General features: G+C 37.7%; 1 protein-coding gene across 1 annotated transcript in view; it reads left to right on the forward strand.

The window, feature by feature from the left end:
• The window catches only part of TRPC1 (transient receptor potential cation channel subfamily C member 1), a 983,394-nt gene that overhangs the window by 762,722 nt on the left and 195,430 nt on the right, over positions 1-25,242 (forward strand). Inside the window, exon 8 of the mRNA XM_044071022.1 lies at positions 11,005-11,144. Within this exon, the coding sequence (XP_043926957.1) occupies positions 11,005-11,144 (140 nt within the window). The remainder of the gene's footprint in view (positions 1-11,004; positions 11,145-25,242) is intronic.

Below are 25,242 nucleotides of genomic sequence, written 5' to 3' on the forward strand. Positions count from 1 at the left end.
TCTGGTCCGCTAATGATTGTCAGCAGATTTTTACGTGCCGAGTTGCCAGCTCTGACGCACAACCTTCAACGAAGGCATGCCCATTCACGCATATCTCCACACAGAAGACGCTCTAGCTGAGAATCGAACCGGACAACGTCTTACTGTGAGGCGACAACACTACCGCAGCACCACCACCGCAGTATCAAGATCTAAACTCTTCAACAAAAAAAAAAAAGATTCAAAGCAGGTTAAGCTTTGGAAGCAGTCACAGAAATATCTTAACACAGTGTAAGTAAGGATGTAAAAGAAGAGAAAGAAAGCCACAGAGAAACATAATATAACAGCGCATAATGCACAAAGAAATTATTTTCAAAAGATGTAAGGTTTGGTTTAAAGCATTCTGTACATGTAGAAATCAGAAGCAAAATTTCAAGATGAAAAATGTAATAATTGTGGACTGTTTAGTTACACTGGTAATATTTCCAAAAAGAAAAATCATTTTCAAATCGTCAGTTAAACGGGTGCCGTAAGCAAGGAAAAAGGGACTGTCATGAAACTCTGTATTTATTGTATAGCCTCTGCAGACTGCAGTTCAGAAATTTGCTCTCCTCTTATATGTAGAGTGAAATCACAATATAAGCAGTATTATTTCAGAAGGAGACAAAGATTGCAGTGTCACTGTAGTGACTAATATAGTTTTGAGTGTCAGCAATGCAGGAATAACTTATTTATCTGGGTGAAGTCCCGGTGACAATTCAAAGACAACAGTAGGTAAACATTCATTCACTCAAGCAATGCATGCTGGGATTGTATGATAATTTTGCAGAATGTGTAAACTTGAATTGCCCCAAATGAAACATCGTATACTGTTATTTTAGAGTAATATTATAATAAAAGAAATGTGTTGTTTTGCAAACAATATAATTGCATTATAGAACTTCTTTTCTTCTCTATCTCTTCTCGGTAACTTCAGCATCTAGTGAAGTCTTTGTGAAGTATGCTATACATGTGTATATTCACGTGCATAGCAGTGCTTATAGAGGATATCAGATTTAGCGTAAGGGAGTCACAAATAACACTGTGCCTTACTAGTCATATGGTTAGGATGTTTTTAGACACCTAACAAGCCTTCAATGATTTTTAAGATTTTGTTTTTTATTATTTGTACATTTTTACATGCTAGTTTACATTAAGGGCTTTAGAGGGTGTGTGTGTGCGTGTGTGTGTGTGTGTGTGTGTGTGTGTGTGTGTGTGTGTGTGTGTGTGTGCGTGGACTTTTTAATGTGTAGTTGGCTGAGTTTTATTCTTTTGCTTATAATATTTTTGTGTTGTTTTGTTTCGGAATCAGACCTCTTCCCATGGTAATGCATCACTTACAATGAGCACATACTTCTGAGTAAAAAATCATTGTTGATGTTTTGAAATTATAGTGATCTTTCATTGTACAAAACAAAATATGCAAAGTTGTGGAAGAATGTAAAAGTACCACAACTTGAAGAATATAAACTAATTCAAAAACATACAGTAGATGGGTCTATGTCATATCATCAAACAGCCACATTGTCGAATGGCATCTTGTCGATAATACAGGCCATCGAACCATTCTGACTGAGATCGCTTTACAGTAGGGATCTGGAAATTTGCCCTTTTCTCCACTGAAGTGAGATCTTGGATTTGGTTAATATAATTAGCAGAAGTGTGGCTGGGGGAGGTTGATGGCCTGCATTGTCGACAAGATGCCATTCGACATTGTGGTCATTCGATGATATGACACAAACACACAGCAGACATGTGATAGATGTCCCAGGGTGAGGGTGGGGTGGAGGTGTGGAATACTCAGTTTATAGCTGCATTGCTTGTTAGTAGCTGGCCTACTCCAAATCTTTGTTATGAGACTGGTTACGATACTGAACACATACTGGATTTTTTTTTAAATCACTTGTTTGACACTAAACAAAAGCATGCTGATGGGGTTAAGGTTGAGATGAGCACGTTGAATGAAACAGTTGCAAAGGTACACTTGGATAATTATATATTTCTAAGGTTTCTCAAACCAGGGTCAGTCACCTGTGTTTTGAAAACAATTATAGTTGCATTGTTAAGCAATCTCTTGCAAACAAATAGATAGATAAATAGCTAGAATAGAATAGAATAGAATAGATAGATAAATAAATGAAATTGTGAAATTTTCAGACTGCTTCCATGGTTCTTGTCCTAAAGGCTGCTAGTTCTCTCAGGATTTGCGGTACTACAGGCTTTCAGAGAACAATGTGCTTAAAATAGTATCACATTTGTAAGATGGATGATGCTTGCTATATTAAATTATTTAAGCAGTTTTCAAAGCTGGACATGAACCATACATTTAAATAAAGTGTGTTAGATAAAGCTTCTAAAATATATGTGGCAGTAAACACTAATAGGCCTCTTTAGAAACAGATTGCTTTTGTAATATTACATACTGTAATGGAAAGCATAGTGTAAGATGTTGCAGTTTATGTAGATGACGTTTATGAATCTAGCTAAACAGAAAATGGGTATTTCAATATTCTGGGCATTGTACTACCTAGGTTTTAAAATGCTGGCTTATGCTTAGAAAGAGGAATATTTGGGGGAATTAAGTGACATTTCCAATTTACACTGTCATCTTTGTTAGCTCCATTGTCTACAATGATGCATAAGTATTTGAACTGGTGCTGTCAGATGAAGACAGAGCTATTTATGTTTCTTAACAAATGCGTCACCCTTCTGGTGTTGGACATTGTTATGGTGGCAGCAGATCATGTATTCGGTCACTTTATGAGTTTGGTACAAGACTGTCATGTAAAACACCAGACAGTTCAGAAAAATATATTGGTTTTGTATATGGAATCTTGACGCCTGCAGAAAAATGCTGTTTGCAATTACACAAGAAATGTCTTTCAGTGATTTGTGGACTAAGAAAGATTTATAACTACATTTACAGGTACATATTTACAGTCTGAATAGATAACATGCAACTAATTTTAGTGTTTGGTGAGATGAAACTTATACCTCAAATGTTGACTCTAAGAATTTTGAAATGACCAGTTCAACTGAAAGCACATGAATAAATTTGAATTCTGGGCTGACATTGCAGAAATTGAGATGCTATAAGCAAATTACGCCCTTGCATACTATTTAACTATTACTGCAAAAGAGTGAAGATGGTGCATCATTTGAATGCAGTTTCAGTGACAGCTGTACAAATGAAGTGATGGACAAGTAAAGATATACTGCTGCCCAGAGTCTGATTCATTATGAAAAGCTGACCAGGCTGTAGAGAACCTGAATTCACAGCTTTATGGTCAGAAATGTTAAAGACAGTGTACAATACGGATGCATCTTGTGGCGAGCCAGAGTCATAGCCTCACAGCAGCCTAGAGCCATAGTCATAGCCTCAGAGCAGCCTACACAAATAGTATTGCAATTACATAAGTGCTGCCATGGTATCTCCCACATGAAATATTTGGCATGAGGTTGTACACTGTGGCTAAACATGCAATCCTGTGTTAATATGAATAGAAGTGCAGACAATTTTTTATTACTTTAAAGGAGTAAAACCTTTGACTGTCATGCTCTGATTCTCCCATGTCTGTGTTCATTAATATATGTATGTATTAATTAGTTAAACATCAATAAGGTGGTAACCAGTTGTGCTACTTGTCATATAAAGTGTCTTGCTACTTTTCCATCCATCCATGATAATATCCAGAGAAACTATCTTTTCAGAGCCTACAACACATGTATTGTAGAACCTTTTACTAATCCAAATACATAAAAGTAAATAAAAATGTGTAAAAAACGTAAAAAACATATATAAAAAATAATATGTAAAAAAATAGTAAATAATAAATATGTATAAATGAAAATAAAGTTAAACTTTCAAGGGTACATTTTAAGCAGTGATGTGTGTACATGTTAGTAAAAAACCATCAGTATAATGTCTAACCATTTCAGCGTCTCAATGATAAAAGTTTGAGAATGCACTTAATAGATATTTGTTCATTCAGGCCAGGGGGTATATAGGCAATTGTCCTAATCTGCCACTCGAGCTCGTCCGTTTCCAAAAGGAGTTGCCAAGGGCCACCCCTCAAGTCAGAGCATCTACTATGCAAAACTACAAATTTAAAATAATGATCTGGGTACTCAAGCATATGTTTAGCCAAAGCATTGTTTGTATCACTTTTACTGATGGCATAAACATGCTCGTAAATACGCTGTTTCAATTTTCTCTCAGTTTTGCCGATGTAAAAGTGCACTGGTCACATATAGCGGCATAAATCACCCCTTTAGATTCACAATTGAATCTGCCCCTAATAGAATATAATTTATCATTGATCATGACATCTTTAGTTACTCGAATGTTTTTACATTGAGCACAAGCCCCACACTTAAACATACCGTTAGAACCTAACCGTTGTGGTTTCTTCCTTTTTTCTAGTAAGGCTTTAAGATTTAAATTCCTCCTGTATGTAATCTTGAACAAACAATCAAACCGATTAATCAATCAATCAGATTATATGTAATCTTGGGTTGCTGACCCAGTTTCCTACTCAAAACAGGGTCCTCAATAACCACCCCCCAATTTTTGTTTAATAGCTGCCTAATATAAACATGATCAACTGAAAAAGTACATAAAAAGTTGGTTTGAAAAACGTCACCTCATAAACGACGCAATTACAAATAGGCACAACTCACTACCGATTGAACCTTCAGCTGTTATACAGCCTCAACCTTTGACTGTGCACTCCACCAGGTTAGCCGGGACAGCCTCTGGGTCAGGAGCTTTACAAACACACCAGAATGGGACGGCTAATAAGTCAGGAATGTCCTTGGATTGCCGTTTTCCCACCATGGCTTCATTTTTGGGCAATAATGATTTTTTTGATGCTGAAAACTGTGTGAACCTCGACCAGGACGATCCACTGGTGAGTTCACTGTCCATTCTAAGACTATAAACTGTATAAGTGCAGGAAGTTACAACTGTTCACTGTCCATTCTAAGACTATAAACTGTATAAGTGCAGGAAGTTACAACTTGAGGTTGCTTACCTGCAGGAGTGCATTGATAAACATATTATTCCCAAAGGACTACGCCAGTGGCGTTTTCCGATGGGTTTAATTGAAAATTCCACCTTTCACTCTAAATTGCTCTCACTATTTGACAAGCAAGGGTTTGAGTTTCTGACAACTTTAATCAATTTGTACAATAAGGAAATATGTGATTTTAAAGCTGGTTTAGAAGTGCTTGAGCATCAGATCTTAAACCATGGTGACTTTATGTCATTTCAATATGAATACTCTCATATTTTTAAGAGTATTGAGGCCACTATGGAGAAATTGTTGAACGTCAAGAAGAAAAAGATTGCACGTGATGTTAATGATTATGCCAACCAGAAGGCATATCCTAGACCCCCTGCTTACAGCCCCCCCGTTGTTAATGCATCTAACAACTTAGTGCGGGTATATCAGGTGAATGAATTAAGAGTACCACACAACATAACTAACCAGCAACCCCTGCAACATCCAAGGCGTAGTGAACGCCACATTAACACTTATACTCATCGAAGTAACACCTCACCTTACAACAACAATAATGACAATGAGGTGGTTGAACCCGACAACATTAGTGACGACGAAGAAGTGGTTTCTAATCAACAGGGTTTTCAGAATACCCTGAAGGGTCAAAAAAACATTTGCCAGGGCAATCAGAAACAACTTCCCCAACGAGACAAGAAGAGGCAGAGGAGGAGGTAGTAACCCAATATTTTCATCGACCTGGACTTACTATTTGTAAAAGCACTGAAGGAGACTTTAGTATATATAACTATACTGAGTTGAACATTACCCAGGAATGGGTAAACTTTTTTTCTAAAGGTATTACTTTTGTTCCTAGCAGAAAAATGAATCTCACTAAAACACTTATAGACCTAAAATTATATGTTCGTAAATTAAACCTTAACGTTTTGCTAGGTAACAACTCTTCATTGACTAAGACTCAAAGAGTCTCTAGTGTCTTTTACCCTCCACTGCACCCTAATCTATGCCTTTTTGAAAAAATGTGTGAACTCGACTTTAGAGCCCTGCACCAAAGTAATTCTGGGCAGAGTAACAACACCATTAGCATCATGCCCACTGAACTTGACTTTATCCACCTGCTCAACACCTGTGATATACGGGCAATGAAACCCGATATCCCGAAGGGTGGGGGGTTGGTGTTGATGAACTACATTGATTATGTTGTTGCCATGAAAAAACATCTCAACTCTGATGTTTATAAGAAGGTTTCAATTAATGAACTAAATGTTGCTTATAGGAAAGTTAGAACTACCTTAGAAGACTTATTCTTTGAGTCCCTTATTGATATTGATTTGCATCAATATCTATCCATCTTAGCCCCAAGAATTCTAGCGTTTTTTGGAATTCCAAAATTGCACAAGTCAACCTTAAATCCACCTTTTAGACCCATTGTAGATGGACGTGGGTCTATAACCTACGCTTGTGCAAAACATGTAGACAGTATATTGAAACCCTTGATTGAAAAGGAAGTGCAGATTTGTAAAGATTCGTGGGCTTTCCTGCATAGTATAGACAAACTAGACTACCAAGCTGACTCATGTTTTGTGACTATAGATGTGAAAGATCTTTATACTGTTATTCCCCACAGCTTGGGTCTGGAATGGACTAGGGACTTTTTGTTTGCAAGGAAAGTTCCAGACAATACTATTTATATAGTGGAAACTTTATTAGAACTAATACTTTCTCATAATTTTGTAGCATTTGAAGGCGATATCTTTTTACAAACATCAGGAGTAGCTATGGGCTCCCCTTGTGGAGGGAGCTTTGCCAATATCGTCATGGCACAATGGGAGAACAACTTGTTGTTCCCACACCCATTATTTAGAGAACATGTCTCCTGGTACACTAGGTACCAGGATGACATGTTCCTTATGTGGAAAGGCTCTAAGGAAGGGGTCCCTTTGTTTATTTCTGAGATCGTAAAATTGACTAACTTTTTGGATTTTACCTACCATGTGGATGAGAATAGCATTAGCTATTTGGACATTTTATTATATAAAGATGGCCCTAATCTTAAATACAAGAGTAAAATTTACAGAAAACCCAAGTATTCCAATGCTCTCTTGCATTATGACAGTTGTCATCCCTTTCACCAAAAGAAAGGTGTTGTGAAAGGGCAAATGGTAAGAGCAGCTAGAATGGTCACAGATTTCTGTGACATTTTAGCGGAATGTCAGAATTTAGAAAAAATGTTTATTAATAGAGGTTATCCAATTAATTTAATTGTCAACATTAAGGAGGAAGTAGTGGTTAAAAGACATGAGGGCTACTTTAAACCGTTATTGGGAGCTCCTTTGTCTGAAGAATCATCAGTAAATAACGAACAGGTTTTTGAAGCTGTCCCTATTAACAATAAAGTTTTTCAAACCAACTTTTTATGTACTTTTTCAGTTGATCATGTTTATATTAGGCAGCTATTAAACAAGAATTAGAGGGTGGTTATTGAGGACCCTGTTTTGAGTAGGAAACTGGGTCAGCAACCCAAGATTACATATAGGAGGAATTTAAATCTTAAAGCCTTACTAGAAAAAAGGAAGAAACCACAATGGTTAGGTTCTAACGGTATGTTTAAGTGTGGGGCTTGTGCTCAATGTAAAAACATTCGAGTAACTAAAGATGTCGTGATCAATGATAAATTATATTCTATTAGGGGCAGATTCAATTGTGAATCTAAAGGGGTGAATTATGCCGCTATATGTGACCAGTGCACTGTCTTTTACATCGGCAAAACTGAGAGAAAATTGAAGCAGCGTATTTACGAGCATGTTTATGCCATCAGTAAAAGTGATACAAACAATGCTTTGGCTAAACATATCCTTGAGTACCCAGATCATTATTTTAAATTTGTAGTTTTGCATAGTAGATGCTCTGACTTGAGGGGTGGCCCTTGGCAACTCCTTTTGGAAATGGACGAGCTCGAGTGGCAGATTAGGACAATTGCCTATATACCCCCTGGCCTGAACGAACAAATATCTATTAAGTGCGTTCTCAAACTTTTATCATTGAGACACTGAAATGGTTAGACATTATACTGATGTTTTTTTACTAACATGTACACACATCACTGCTTAAAATGTACCCTTGAAAGTTTAACTTTATTTTCATTTATACATATTTATTATTTACTATTTTTTTTACATATTATTTTTTATATATGTTTTTACTTTTTTACACATTTTTATTTACTTTTATGTATTTGGATTAGTAAAAGGTTCTACAATACATGCGTTGTAGGCTCTGAAAAGATTTTTTACATGTGGACTACACCTTTAACATTAACGTTGTTCAGCAGCTGATCTTGAACAATTGAGTGTATTGTTGATTGTTAAACTCTAATTGTTAATTATTAAGTGTTATACTGAACTGTATTTAAAGTGTCTTAATTGATGTATGTTTTATCTGAAGAAGGTGAAGCATTGGTTTTACCGAAAGCGCTAAGAGTAAATTGTTTTTCTATAACTACCGTCTCCGCTTGGTTTTTATTGGTTTCTTTCACGCTGTTTAAGTTCTAACTTTAGGCAAGTTTACTGAACACCTAAATGTTTTTAGTATTCATGGGCATTCACAGAATGTCATTGTGGCATCCTTTATGATTTAGTAATTTGCAAAATCTGTTTTGAGAAATGGAATTATTCACATTTCATCTGCTTCTTACCAATCTTTGTTAAATGGTTTTGTTGAACAAGCAGTACAGATTTTCAAAGAATGCATAAAATGCTGTTTTTTCTTAGGGAAAAAAGTTGCAAGAGTTTTGCTTAATTATCAGGTTTCACTATTGTCATCTAAAGGAATTGTTACTTGGTGTACTTTTTATTAGTCTTTTTATTCTGTACAGCCTGCAAACTATCAGTTCTACAGAGAATGATTGGTCCATTTATTCTTCCACCAGGGTAAGAGGCGGCACTGGAGACCATCAGCCAGGCAGCAATCAGAGCATTTGGTTCCTGCCCCTCTCTCAGCAGCTGGCATGCCTGTTAGCAGAAGAAAAGACCTGGCATGCTTTTTTCTTGAGCCTACATGTTCCCAAGCATACCCCTTAAAAAATATGTTTGAGATAAAAAAATCTTTACTTTTTTGTAGTTGTTTTGGGGGAAAGCTTGTGGAGATTTGAAGCTTAAAAATGTATCACTTAGGACTAGGTAGCTTGTCTTAAAGAAATTTCTAAAGGTATGTTGGGTAGAAGGAATCTCTGTTTTCAGTTTTATGTCAAAGGAGACTGCTTTATGGTCAGACCTAACAAGTGACGAAGATCTGCAAGGGATGGTGCAAGATGCTGCCATATTACTAAGGAACAGATCCAAGGACATGGACGTACCATATACTGACTAGCTATAGAACTCCCTCGATGACACAAGAAAGCCACAATACCTAGCTATAGGAATTAGAATAACTCAGTATTAAACCCAATGCCATTTTCCTAGGTGATCTAAGCTATCCAACGATAGACTGGGAAACCTATACCATCGCTGGTGTAAAAGCACAGGGATTTCTGGAATGCCCCGGAACAATTAGTCAGAGTACCCACTAGGGAGAATAGCATCTTGGATCTTGTACTTACAGAGAAAATTCAATGTTTATGGGAGCAGCTGGTTAGGAATAAAATGTGCCTATGTATGATTCATGAGATCTAGACGAAAGAGAAAAAAAAATTAAAGGGATTACTCAAAGAATCCAGGAGTTGGGTAATATTAGAAATTCTAATGAGTTGATTTGAAAGTACAGCTTCACGAAAAACAACTGAACATGTTTTAAAATGAGTCTGTATGAATGGTATGAGTGGCTGGTTTGGATTTATAGCTGTTTTAGTTTGTTTGTAAGGTCTGTTGATGGTGGACAGCTATTTAATAGTGAAGTCATGCTCTAGATTATTTTATAGAAGGAGAGTTTAGCATAGATCCAAGCAGACCTGGATGAATTCTTGTAATAAAGAGGTACATCAATGGTGGTGTTAGGAAGGGTCTGTAGCTTTGGCTGCATGACATCTGAAGATGACACCTTGTGCTCTTTCTCTGACATGGACTGGGAAGAACATGTATCTAGAGGTAAGAGGGGACAGAAATGACACATCTGACCCAGGATTTGCTGGACCTGTGATTACTGTACTGATACAAACAGGGCTGTATTGACAGTAGGTGAGGAAAGCCTTACTTGTGCTACAAAATCCTGGATACTGCAGATGCACTGTGTTCCCTCAAGAGAGACGTGTACTTCAGGTTCACATCTTTAGGGGTGCAATATGAAACACATTTTCAGTAGGGTGTTTGAAGTGGTATTGGGTTATTCCAGGCATGGAATACATGTTTGTCAATAAAGAACAGAAGTACTAATATCTTTCAGTTTTATTACACAGCAGATATATATATATATATATATATATATATATATATATATATATATATATATATATATATATATATATATATATAGAGAGAGAGAGAGAGTTACAGCCAATCAAAACTTAATGGAAAAATATATTTTTAGAAACTGAATCCAAACAAAGGAAATGTTACTTACTGTCTTTGTATGCCTTTCTTCTGAAAACAGTAACCATAACCTACCTATTGCAGAGTATAAACAAACATATACCACTTCCTTCAGGCACTATTATTTAAGTCTGTGTCATAGGCTCAACAGGACAGTAATTATTTCAGCTACGCTAACAACTGTTAGAAAAGAAGTATTCACCATTCCCCACATCAGAAACATCACAGATATCTTTAACATTCCTTTTACTGTCAGTTGCCAGATTTTATTTCCTCAGATTTGTGTTTGAGAAGAAACGAAAGCGTTTTACCCAAATGTTTTATTCTTTATGAGGAATAAGTTGAATAATATGTGTGAAGACATTCAGTACAATGCTTTTATGAGATAATAAGTGAAAATCATTTGTGTAGTATTAATCCAGTTATGTGTCATTTATTTCTAGGAATGGTTTGGTCAGATGTGAAGAGACTCTGGTATGATGGGCTGGAACACTTTCTGCAAGAATCCCGCAATCTTCTTAGCTTTGTTATGAATTCATTGTATCTAGCAACCTTTGCCCTTAAAGTTGTGGCACACAGTAAGGTAAATGCATATGCCTGTACCATATTTCACTGTTCTTTGGGAATGTCCACAGTGTTTCAAAGCCATAATTTAATTTCACAATTATTGTAATTCATCACCTGTAATATTGTGTTAATCATCAAAATTTCTTAAGGAGGAAATCTATTAATTACATGTATTGCTACGATGTTGTTACCATACTAACTAGTTTAGAAAAAAATATAATTTCAATTGTAACCTTAACATAAACTATAACTACAAAACAGTAGAACATAATTTAGGCATGAACACTTAGAATAACACAGTTCACTAGGCAATTGATATAGTACAGAAAATGTAATTATACGCAACACAAGCAAAATCGTTCAGGCAGGTAGCTACATATTTCTGCCACTTTGGGAAGATTCAGACTCCATACAACAGAAGGAAGAAACTGTTGCAAAAGAGAGTAAAATTCCATGAGTGGAGGAGCTCCCTGGTCAGCCTCAGTAAGAAACTGCGATCCCTAATAAAATCTTCCAAAGCTAGTTATGAAAACAAAATCGCCACTTATTCTAAAGACAACCACAAAGCATTCTATAGTTATGTCAATAATATCAATGGCAACACTCAGATCTGCTCTGAGTTACAGCACAATGGCACTAGATACACAGACCCAACTGATATTACCAACAGTCTGGCAGATAGGTTCAGTGCTAACTTTACCCCCCTCTCACCCCCTAAAGGGCCCATCTCTACACCGGAAGAATGCAAAGTTCCTGTAATTACAGGCTGCACAGGTAAAAACCACACTCTCCAAAACCAAGAACACAGCATCCATGGGACCAGACAACATCCCAGGCTGTGATCTACATGAACTACAGAACAAACTGGCACCCCACCAAAGCACCATGTTCAATCATAGCCTCATCTCAGGCTTTGTGCCCGCTGAATGGCACACAGCGATGGTTATCCCACTCCACAAGGTGGGAGCCAGCACGGACCCCGGGAACTACTGCCCCATTAGCCTGACGAGCCTAGTCTGCAAGGCCATGGAATGTATCATCATGGAACTTATAAACAAAGACATTGGTAAGCTCCAAACTCTGAACCCCACCCAGTTCGGGTTTGTAAAAGGCAGATCATGTCTCCTAAACCTGATAGACTTCTTTGAAGCAGTCACCAAAGCCACATACGAGGGTAAGGTAGTTCACACAGCCTATCTAGATCTTGCCAAGGCTTTTGACACCCCCACTCTGGAATTATAGATAAACTCACTAAACTAGATATAAATCCCTATGTCACAAGATGGGTTGCCAACCGGCTCATGGACAGAACCCACACTGTGAAAGTAGCAGACCCCAGATCCAACTTCAGACCAGTGACAAGTGGAGTACCACAGGGTTCAGTCCTGGGTCCTCTCCTGTTTGGTATCTACTTCTCTGAAGTACTGGCTAACACAGAAGGTCTTTGGCTAATGAAGTTCGCAGATGACTGCAAACTATGAGCCATAATTGAAACTCCTAACAATGTGGACATCCTACAAAAGGACCTCACTGAGACAGATGCCTGGTGTCAAATCCATGGCCTCAAGCTCAATGCCAAAAAGTGCATTGTCATCCTCTTTGGTAAAAGCTCTGTACCCATGAACTACAACATAGGCGGTAGTATACTTAACACCAAAAGTGTGATGAGACCTTGGGACACAGATAATCACATCGCCACAGTGGTCAGGAAAGCCTTCTATGTGGCACACCTCATCACAAAAGGTTTTTCATCCAGAAAAAAAGAGGTCTTTGTTCCCTTCTACTCATCGCTCATTAGACCCATTATAGAGTAAAACGCCCCTTATGGTGTATACGTCACAAGATGTCTACAACAACTGGAAAGGCTGCAGAAATACCTCACAAAGAGGATTACCAGCCTCAAACAGATGCCCTATGCAGACCGTCTCAAAAAACTCCACCTTTACTGCGTCGCATATTGCCTACTTAGAGGTGATCCCTGCCTAACATATAAGGCTATGTCAAACCCAGAGATGTTGGACATGCTCCACTTAAAGAAATCCCAATCCCTCTGAGCTACATGCTCTAGGGACCTAAACCTTGTCACTACAATAAACATAACATGCCAGAGGGATAGATTCCTGTCCCAGAGACTTCCCATACTCTGGAACACACCACCTATCTATATCAAACAAAGCTCCTCATTAGCACTCTTCAAGAAAAATCTTGATGATTGGATGGGAAATAGGAAATTCACCCCGGGGATCACTTCTGTGGCTCTGATCAACAGTGGCACAGAAAAATAATTTTCTTGGACGGCAAAAGCCAGGGTACCTTTTTGGATGGGCTTGTATAGGCCTTAGGGCCGATAGCCTAGTGCCTACCTATGTGGCTTAAAGAACAACACCAAAGAGGTTACCAGAAGTGTGGGCACCAAAGTGACAGTATCATAGAAATAACTTCCTGTACCTCGGTCTGTCCACTCATAATATGTGGATGTAAGGCATTCCCTATGGCTTACAGACTTTTCCAAAAAGTGCACACCTCTTCCTGGGGTTATGACTCACAAATAAGAAGCTGGCAGAGTAACAGTTATGATTTTCAGTCTATAACCTGTTGAGAACTCTAATCTGATCTTCTCTGTTAAATCTGAAGAAACATTTGAAGCAGGTTGTTGAATTTCTCTGCAATGGCTGCGTATATTTGCTGTTTTTTATATGTGTATATATACATCGCTCTCAATATATATATATATATATATATATATATATATATATATATATATATACACACACACACACACACACACACACACACACACACACACACATATATATATATATATATATCTATATATATATATATATATATATACACACACACACACACACACACACACACACACACACACACATATATATATATATATATATATATATATATATATAACACACACACACACACACACACACACACACACACATATATATATATATATATATATATATATATATATATATATATATATATATATACGTTTATATATATATATATATATATATATATATATATATATATATGTGTGTGTGTGTGTGTGTGTGTGTGTAGGTGTACTAGCTACAACAACACCAAGAATATCAGGGTTAAAATGTTGACTCAACAAACACTGACACAATCTGTGCATGCTCTGGGGATTATCCCAGAATAGATTAAACAAAATTTAAGTGTTTTAGCAGGGGAACAAGCCCCCCCATGCCCCCCCAGAAACCCTGCTAATTATATATATTAACTCAGCGATCACAAAAGCCTTGGGAAAGGGAATATTCCCCTAACCAAAGACTGTTGATCTCACACACCTGTCTACAATCTGTCTGTGTTGACCAAATGGTGTTGATCAAAAAGATGTCGACACAGGTGGTCATACAGCAAGCTGTCCACAAGCCATATATATGTTTATCTATCTATTTAAATATATATATATATATATATATATATATATATATATATATATATATATATATATATAGACAATTCTTAATTTCAACCTCTGATTTGTCAACAAAACAGATGGTCGATAGATGTTAGAGATCAACAGTCCCTAGGGTTAAAAAATATGCCCTTTCCTCAGGAATTATGTGATCTTGGAGTTGGAATAAATAATTATTAGGGGAGGATGGAGAGCACAGCCCCCAAAATTGAGGTGCAGGGGGCTTGCTCATGCAAAAAACATGCTTTTTTAATTTGCTTGCATTGAGGTTAATCCACAGAGCATGAGATAAACCACGTTGGCATTGCGTTGAAGATGTTAACATGCAGAAGTTAGCAACATTGACATTTGCTAGAGTTGATCTAGGTGATAAGAGATTCAAATATGGCTGCCGTTGATGTGGTTGTGGCACGCGTTTATTGTTTACCACAATTTGTGGTAAATTGCGTTGGTGGTTGCAGTGGTTGAATTATATTACAATCAAACTGCAACAGTTTAACTGCAATATAATTTCAGGAATTCTCCTTTTTCTTCATGGTTGTGTGACCACAAAGTAAGTATATTTAATTTCTGGGGGTTTGGGAGTAAAAACAAAACTACTGGTTCTTTTATGTGATCCAAATGAAACTTACTGTTTCATTTTGCAATCACCAAACAGATTGCCAGAGAAGTTTCACAAAGTAGTTTATGTCGGTGAAAGTTCATTGGAAATGTAAAGAAATATAATGATATATATATATATCTCTATATATATATATATATATATATATATATATATATATATATGTGTGTGTGTGTGTGTGTGTGTGAGTGTATGTCTATGCACACACACATATGCACATACACACATATTCTTTGTCTTGTGACATCAACTGGCTCTGCTTTACAGAGTAGCAGAGTATAGTTATCTGAATATAGGGCAGACAGAGAGATTTGCTCCTGGCAGCATGTTTCTCTGATGTTGCTGATCTCATGGTCTTGGTTCATTATGTCTCAGACAGACTGGTTTTATCTTATACTGACTGTCAGGGGTCCTAGCATTTGTACCTTTATGGAAATATGAAGAGAGTAAGGAGATTTTGTACCAAGCAGTTCTAACAGGATTTTACCTTTATAATTTATTTTTAATATTCTAAGCCCACTGTTTTTTGTTGAAGCATTGGTTAGAATAGCTTTCTTGAGATCATGTAATATAAAATTCCCTGGAGGCAGAGCTGATGGATTGATACAGTGAATCATCTACCAAACACAGCAAGACAGAAGGACGAAGAGACGAGGAGAGCATAAAAGAGTAGTGGAAGGATGAGGCTATTATTCATGAGGTATCTGAATCTGCCAGGAGCAGATTGGGAGATTCTGAACTCAATGATAAAGAAGGCGTAGGACATGTTTGAGGTCTTGGGCCTTGGTGGGTCAATCCACCTGCTGTAGCAGTATACCAGAAAAGGTAAAATTCTGAATGCATTCCTAAGTAATATGGAGAGTGTTATGGGTATGCAGCCTAAGACATCATTAGCAAACATTTATCATGCCACTGAGAGGTTTTGAGTAGTGGAAGGGAGGAAGTGTAAAGATAGCCATGTGAGAGTCTAGAAGAGCAAAGAATGCTATGCTGGGGGGGGGGAGTGGTAAAGGATGAGTGAGGACACCAGGAGGAAGTCAAGTGAGTAAACAAGTAGTGAGAATGGCTCAAGGATGGATACTCAGACTCAGGCCAGGTATATGACAAAGTGGTGATACAAGAATGTGAGGCAAACAACATAAAAATATGGCCTACAAGAGGTGGGAAGTATGGGACTCAGATAGAGGAGACTCAGTACAAGCAGCTTGGCAAAAAAGACAAAAAGATGGTAAGAGTAGTAAATGCTAAAGCTGAAAAATATTCAGCAGAAGTGCTTTTCAGTTACGTAGCAGAAGGAAGGAAGGGAGAGAAGGATAGAAATGGCCATGCTGAGAAAAATGGAAGTGCAATAAAAGAAAACTGGGGAGAGAAACAGAAGTACTAAATGAGAACTTTGACTCCATCTTCACAAAGGAAAGCAAAGAGAGTGTACCCTCTGGGAGAGTGGCAGGATAGAACTGGGATAACAATGGACAGTAAGATAGGAAGTGAGGAGGTTCAGAAGGAGCTATCTGCTCTTAGGGATGATGAAGCACAATAGCCAAATGGGCTGCTCCCCAGAATCCTCAGATATCTGTTTAATGTGTTGGAGATCTTCAACAGATCACTGGCTACTGTAGAAGTGCCAGAGGGCTGGAGAACAGTAATTATAGTACTTTGTATAAGGAGAGAACAGATAAAATTCAGAGAACTACAGGTCTGTTAGCTAGACAACAGTGGCAGGGAAAGTCATGGCGATAGCCCTGAGGAGAAGGATGCTAAAATTTCTAGAGGACAGCAATCTCCATGGCAGCAACCAGGAGTCAAAGCTGATCCAGTTTTATGACTGGGTTACAGGTGAACTTTGCAGAGAAGTACCAGTAAAGATGGTCAAACTGAACTTCATCAAGGTGTTCGACTCAGTCCCATACAGGCGGCTGATTGGGGAACTGGAGGAGATGGGGGGAAGACTGAGAATGAAGCACTGGATAACTACATAGTTGAATGACAAGACACACAGGGTTATTGTAAGAGAGACAGCACCAGAAATTAGAGGAGTGACTAGTGAAGTACAGCTGGGGTGTGTCCTAGGTCCAGAACTCTTCACTGTGCTTATCACAGACATATCTGAGAAAATAGAGAACAGGGCCAACATTTTTGCTGGGGACACTAAGATACGTGTAGTAGTAGAGGACACAAAAGGGTCTATAAAGGGATTTGGAAAGGTTGAACAATTGTGCAGAAAGGTGGCAGTTGAGGTTTATTGCAGACAAATTTAAAGTTCTGCACATAGACCACAACAGCCCTGATGAGAAGTATCAGCTAGGAGAAGTGAAACTGATGGCAACAGAGCAGGAAAAGGACATGGAGGAATTGACCATACCTGGACTGAAACAGCCGGATCAAAGTGAGGGGCAGTGGCAGCAACAAACAAGAATGCAGGGTTGTATCCTCAGGGGGAGAGATTTTAATAGCAAAGAGGTAATGCTTCTGTTCTTCAAGGCTTTGGTTAGACTACACTTTGAATACCACATGCAGTTCTGGAGGCTATACTATGAGAATAATATCAGCTTGCTGGAAAGAATGCAAAGGAAAGCTACAGAAAGTACCATAGAGTGGAGGGGAAGGAATATGACCAGAGGCTGAAGGTGCTAGAGCTCTTCTCAGGTGAAATCAGAAGAGACATGAATATAATACTGATACGCAAGACTATGTCAAGGATGTGAAAAGGAAACATGAATTAGTAAGAAGGGTGCACAGGCAGAAGACTGCAAATGTTAATCACTCCATACATCTCTGAAACTACATTTTCACAATGAGGCTTGTGGATTCATGAACTAGACTACAAGAGCAGTGGTGGGAAAATCCACAGAGGCATTCAAGAAGGCGTTTGACATGTGAAAAAAGGTAAGAGGCAAGGTAGGGAAGGAGGAGAGCTATAATGTTGAATACACTTAAAAGAGAAGACTAAGTAGGCATATTGTCTCCTGCCACCAAGCTATTTATTTATTTGACTTTTGTTTACCGGGATAATTTGACTAAGCACAGGCCCATTTTCAGCAGAGGCCTGGGGGGAGTCCCAAAAGATACAAATAACAAAAATGACATACTTTGTAACTTATACAGTAATACAATAAACAGAAAAACACAAATTATACATAATAAGTTTAAAATATTATACATTAAAAATATTATGGGGCATAACATACGTAAAAATAGTAAGAAATAAACACATTTCATGAATAATACATTTTTAAACATGAATTAAGATAAATGTAACAGTCAAATAAATATTGTATTCAAAATACTGTACAAGGTATAGGCAATGAGTTTGGAAACAGAGATAATGAGAGTAACTAAAAAGAGGGTAGACAGAGTCTAGGTCGAGAAAGTAAGGTGATACTTAACATGAGTTTATAGGTGACAAAAGTTAGTCATTGTAATGTATTATAATGTATAGAATGTAGTGCTGCTAAGAGCAAAGTAAATGTTTTCTGACAGGATACTTTCTTTCAGTCTAACTCTGCAGCTTGTGTGTGAATTTTAGTGATTTTAACATCAGAGCTATAGCTGGCTAATCTAGTGCCCTGTGCCCGTTGTCAATGTAGTACACCTCAGCTCTTCAAGTGAAGAGCAAAAACAAACAAAAAACACACACACACACACCACAGTGGTAATGAACAAGAGCAAAAACAAACAAAAACCACACACACACAGTGGTAATGAACAAGAGCAAAAACAAACAAACACACACAAACAGTGGTAATGAACAAGAGCAAAAAACAAACAAAAACCACACACACACACAGTGGTAATGAACAAGAGCAAAAACAAACACACACAAACACAGTAGTAATGAACAAGAGCAAAAAACAAACACACACACACACACACACACACACACACACACACACAACACACACACAGTGGTAATGAACAATAAGGAAGGAAATTTGCTTTGTGCTGCTTGATTGTGCCATCTAAGACTTTGTCCCCAGGGCAACTGCTCCTTTGTTACACCTTTCGGTGCTACGGTTTAACATAGCTGGACATCACAACAATAGCAACTTCAGCTCATATATTTCAACTGCCTAGATTTTCACAGAATATCCTCATTTTTGCCTCATATTTTAGACTATTCCTTGTACAATTTGTTTTTTGGAAAATCATCGATGATTGAAGTCACTAAAAAATGGAAAACATTTGAGCTTATGACTTAATTTCCTTCAGAAAGTGCATGCTAATGCAAAACCTTTTATTAGAGGAACTTTCTACAATTATAAGGGCGAAATTTACAATCTGTCTCTAGTTTTGGACTTTTTTGGCTTTATTCAGATGTTTTGTGCTAAGAGGTTGAAAGGTATCCAAGCTGAATAAACTGTAATTTAGTGTGTCTGATACTGCAGAAGGATTTCAAACCACATTAATTTAATTAGCTTTATGTGCTTCAGAATGTTTGGAAAGTTTCAAAGTTTGTTATTTCATACAAGTCATTATCTAATACTATTAAAACACTGATTTATGTCAGAAACATAGTGCATTTACTGAATTAGACTTTTAGAGGTTTGCTCCAATGTATAAAAATATGTTCTTTTTTACCTCTTCAAATATGCAGTCTGATAAGGAAAAAGCCCTGGCTATGATGCAGATGACCCATGTTCAAATAAAGCCCTGGCTATGATGTAGATGACCCATGTTAAAATAAAGCCCTGGCTATGATGTAGATGACCCATGTTCATATAGTGCCTTGGGTGCTGGAAGAACCAGGCTCAGAAAGGGGGATGGATGTCTGATACAAGCTTGCCATCATGGAGGGGGGGAATTGATGGTCTCTGTCAGGTGATAATAATAATCCTGTTTGCTAACCAGGTAGGCACACTGGACAAACAGTTCCTTTTCAGGGACAACTTGAGAGCAATGACTGGTTAAGTGACCTGCTCAAGGTTAAATAGTAGGCAAACAAGGGCTGAGGCAATCAAACTCTGTACCACAGGGAACTACAGCATACAACCTTAACCTCTGCACCAGATCACTTCCATGTAAGCCTCCCTGTGGCACTGAAATTGCTGGGATTATAGATGATAGCTTGGGAATCGCAAACCAGTGAAGGCTGCTCCCTACAGGATGTTGGTAAGAGCATGCATACATACATAAGGAGCACACAAAACACCTCACAGTGATGCAGTTGATCATGTCATTCTTCAGGGTCTGGGTTAGAGTGAAAAACACCTTCATTGTATGCCAGGCAAGGCCACTTACCACCACCATGGCTCCCTCAGTCAAGGTGTTTCCAGTTGCCACATGCTGCCATGCTGGGAACACCCCAATGTAGGGGAAGTTAATGGGCTCAAAACAAATAGTGGAAGACCTGATGGTCAGCAGTCACAGGAAAAAAAGAATGTAGAGTAAAAATGGGGTTTGTCCTCAGGTCCTCATGTGGTTGTAACTGATGATGTTGCGGCTGAGATTGATTATTGATATTTGAACATAGGAAGTATTTGATAGCCAAATGGCCCATGGAACCTGAATGTTAACGTTTTTAAGAACTGCATCATTGAACATTTTGAATGGAAAACTATAGTGAAAGTTTTATGAAATGGCTGTCTCCACCCAGCCACTTTATGGTAGTGTTTCAGTCATCTCATGTAATTTGACTATGTTTCTAAACAAAGACTCACATTTGATATGTTAAGAAATAAGATGCTTCCTACTGGGCTTTGACTTTATTCTCATTCATGAACTTGTGACATGGTGCACCAGGCTGTGTGCTGGAGGAGTATGCCACTCTGTGATGGAAGCAAACACAGGAGTAAGTTTTTTTTTAATGCTTTATCTATATAAACTCTCACCTCATGAGTCTGTACATATGTGCTTCCCATGTAGATTATTGATTAAACAGTGGCATACTCAGAAAATTCTCTTTGGGGCTTATAGACTCCCATTGTTGTCCCATCCACCCCACCTCACATTTAAAAACTGTACATATCCATCCACCTGTTGCTACTACATTCTTCATTTATGTAGTTATTATTTTTGTCTTTTGCTACCTACAACCAAACAACAGAACATAATCAAATATACAGAGTATGCCTGCCTATACCCTGACTGTTATTCGTCCAGCATTAGTACTGTTTAAGATGTAGCAGTAGCTTCAGATGATAGCCATATTCTCTGAATGTGACCATAGTACTTAAAATCATTCCTCTGGCCTCAGGACACATTCTGGGGAAGATGTGAATACTTCAGAAATGAAGTCTAAATGAGACTGCCTCATTATTTCTTATTTTTTCAGGAGCTTACTGCCTCATAGGGCGGCACAGTGGTGCAGTGGTTAACATTGTCGCCTCACAGCAAAAGGTTCTCCAGTTCGATTCTCGGCTAGGGTGCCTTCTGTGTGGAGTTTAAATGTTCTCCCTGTGTTTGTGTGCGTTTCCTCCGGGTACTCCGGTTTCCTCCCACATTCCAAAGACATGCATCTGGAGCATTTCTCCCCGGGCCTCCACTGAAAACAGGCTCTCTGAAACCTAGTCAGACTTTCCCGGTCAACAAATGTTAAATAAATAAATGTCAAAAAGTTTCTCTTCTTTAGCAAAATACTCTTTGGTCACCGGTCTTGCTTTAGAGGGCCAGTCCTTTTGAGGCAGGCCACATAACAATGATAAATCCACGGTAAGAGGTGGGACAGTTTTTTTTAACTATTTGACCTACTTCCAGTCTCGTCTTGGTTGCTTTTTTATCTTCATGATGCACCTGTGACAATACGAGGTGATGACAGCCCTATCTGCATTCTCTGGGTGCCTGTTCATATTCTAATTATCTTACACTTCTCAGGGAAGAGAATATATAAATATATATATATATATATATATATATATATATATATATATATATATATTTATATAAGATAGATATATATATATATATATATACCAACTCTGAGGCTACAAAGTTCTAGGTATGGTGATCTTGGAGTTAGTTTATAAAAGTAGCAGACATTTATCAAATAGACCGCATTGGGGATTACACAGAGCTATAGCCCCCCTGCAAAAATACATTAATGGTATTACAGTGAGTCTAATTTTTTACTGTAGTATTCTCTCAAGTCACATATTATTTTCATGAATTGTGAGACTCACAAATATAGAATTATACATTATATTTTTTGGAACTATGGAATTCACAAGTAAAGAATTGCAAATTATTTTCAGAATTGCTGGACTTGCAATTATGGAGTTAAGCATTATATTTTTGGAAATGGAGGACTCACAGTTACAAGTGTAGCATTTCTGATAGGGAGATGGATTCTGTCTCTGTTGAGGTTCATTACACAGAAAAGTCTATCTCAGCAGTTGTGTGTTTGAGTGACAGCCTGCATCAGGTGTAGTCTGTATCTGATGCTCTGTCTATATCCAGTAAGGCTGCCTACAGGCGTTGCCAAACAAGGTTCACTGATGTAGCAAAAGAGTAATCAAAAGAGTGGGATCGTGTTTATTGCTGCCTGTGGCAGTGGAAACTGACATGCCTGTTGTGAGTGTCTAGAATAAAAGGGCTCAGGTCTGAGGACATGCCTAGAATGTGGGTAAAGGGTTATGGATTAGATGAGGTTGCTTTTAGGAGTTGTGGAGATGGTCAGGTTGTGAAAAGGGGTTGTGATGATAACAAATTTGCAGTAAGAGGTCATAAAGTTGGTTAGGTTGTGGAAAGGGATCATGTAAATGATAAGCTTGTGACGGGGCTGTGGAAATGATTAAGCTGTGGCAAAAGGTTATATAGATGGTTAAATTGTATAATGCAGGAATGGTGGACATTAAATATATGAAAGAAGGTCACACTGAAATTGCCTGGGACAAAAGAGGAAATTTTGCCTAAAGTGATACATGTTATGAGGCATATTCCAGGAAATGGGAAGGAATGGTGGACAGAGAGTTTCTAAATACAGTGCTGTCCTTAGTGCAGAATGGAAAGAAACTAAGTTACCCAGTTTTAAGGGCAACCTACCCCTACTTTCATATCTCTTAAGTCTATACATTTAGGGACTGTTCCAAATTTGTCTCAAATTTTTGCTCTCTTCCTAGTAAACCTGGACATGGTTTTGAGGAGTTGTAAGTTGACAGTATAAATATTTAAAAAATGTCTCTGGTTTGGGGCCTTTTTATCTAATTATTGTTGCTTTGTTCCTTATTCTGGAGGTGAATGTGGAGAGCTATGGGTCTTGTTCATGAGTGATAGTGAGAACTCGGGATATTGGGAAAATGACTACAGTGTGAGTACAGCACTGGCAGTAAGGTTTTACTACATTTTATTTGCTTCTCTCTTTCTTTCACTATGTGTGCTGGTCAAACAGACCCTTTATAGCCTTGATCAACGCCACATTGGTAAAAAAGTAAACATTTAGTTTATAAACACTAAGATCAGTAAAATGATATCAACAGCATACATTACATAGCACTTGTTACAGTTTTAAGCCTTTGAAATGAGATACCTGCTGAAGCAAAACCCAGTCAATCAAAGTTCTATCTTGGAGCAGCTAAAGCCTGTGACATAAGGAGATGAGCTAATAACACACACATGTAGTTTTCTCTCATGTGGCCAGACGTTGCTCAAGCTTGGAGATTCATGGTCTTATACAATCGTTATTTTTATATTATTAAATTAAAATATGCTCATCCCTTCCTCTCTAAGAAGTACAATGATCACAGTGAGTTAGCTTTTGAATTCTGTACAGGTTCCAGTCCAGAAAGATCGTTTTAAAGTTAGTTTTAGTGCCTGTGTACATCATGTGGTCTTATGTGCACTGTAAGCAAAAGTCATTTGTTGACTACAGACAAAGGATACTTGAACTGTTTATTTATTGTAAACTTAAGACAGAGCTGTTTCCTGTGTGTAGTAAGCAAAAGAAGAAACATTTCTTGCTTAACCTAAAATAGCTTCTCCTGTTGTAAGAAGGTGAGACTGATTCCACAAGACTTGCTGTTGGTACAAGTGACCACTTTATTTGATAGCAGGCTGAGAACAGGTCTTTTGGAATCTGGCCCTGCTTTAAGCCTGAGAGCAGGTCTTTTGGAATCTGGCCCTGGTTTAAGCCTGTTTATAGATAGGCCTTACACTGAAGTAGGTCACTTACACTGAGAGCAAGTGAGTTCCCATCTGACAGAGCAACAGATGGCACAGGATGAAACTGAAGAGACTGTGTCACAGGAAGATGCTATAGAACCTTCTATAGAATGCCTGCAGGAAATGGAAAACAAAGGATGTGCCCTCAGTGTAGAAGAAAATGAGCTAAGAGAAGAGTTGCTTGATTTAATAGACAGAAATAGATATATTAAGATCAATGAAAGAAATAGACTGCAGAAGGTCAATAAAACCCAAAAAGTCAGAAGTCTGATAAAACAAATGAACACAGTAATTAGGACTGTCCATGGAGATCCATGCAATATAACAGACATAAACAGGATATATTATTATGCAGCTAAATTAATAACTGATAACGTTCTATCACAAGAACACGGGGTAATAAGGGGAAGGAAGGGGAGAAATCGAATACCATAACGGAAGTATCAAACAGAAAAAAACTATAAAGCAATTAAGACAAGAAGTGTCACTGTTAGAAGACTATAGAAGAGGGAATAAATCAACAAAAATACTAAGAAAGATAGATGTGATTAAAGCAATGCGCAGTATTAGAACAGACCAGGATCTATCATGCACTATCACAAATAACAAACTAAAAATTTCAGCACAGGCCGAAAAACTTAGAAGATACATAGATAAATATAAAGGAAAAGTACAAAATAAGCAGTTTATTGATGACCCAAAAAGGTTTTATAGAGAATTGGGAAACAAGGTAAAAGGAACTGAAAGACTGCCAAAAAAGAAGAAATAGATACATTTTGGATAAGTATCTATGAAGATCCTGTGGAACATAACAAAGATGCTAAATGGATAAAAGAAGTAAAAGAAAGAATAAGAAGTTTAAAGATACAGGATATAAAATGGGATGAAGTAACAACCAGAGAGTTTGAAACAAAGTTAAGAAAAGCCGCTAAT

This window comes from Protopterus annectens, chromosome 5.part0 (genome assembly GCF_019279795.1).
Source record: "Protopterus annectens isolate FY-2018-M chromosome 5.part0, PAN1.0, whole genome shotgun sequence".
NCBI classification, from domain to species: Eukaryota; Metazoa; Chordata; order Ceratodontiformes; family Protopteridae; genus Protopterus; species Protopterus annectens.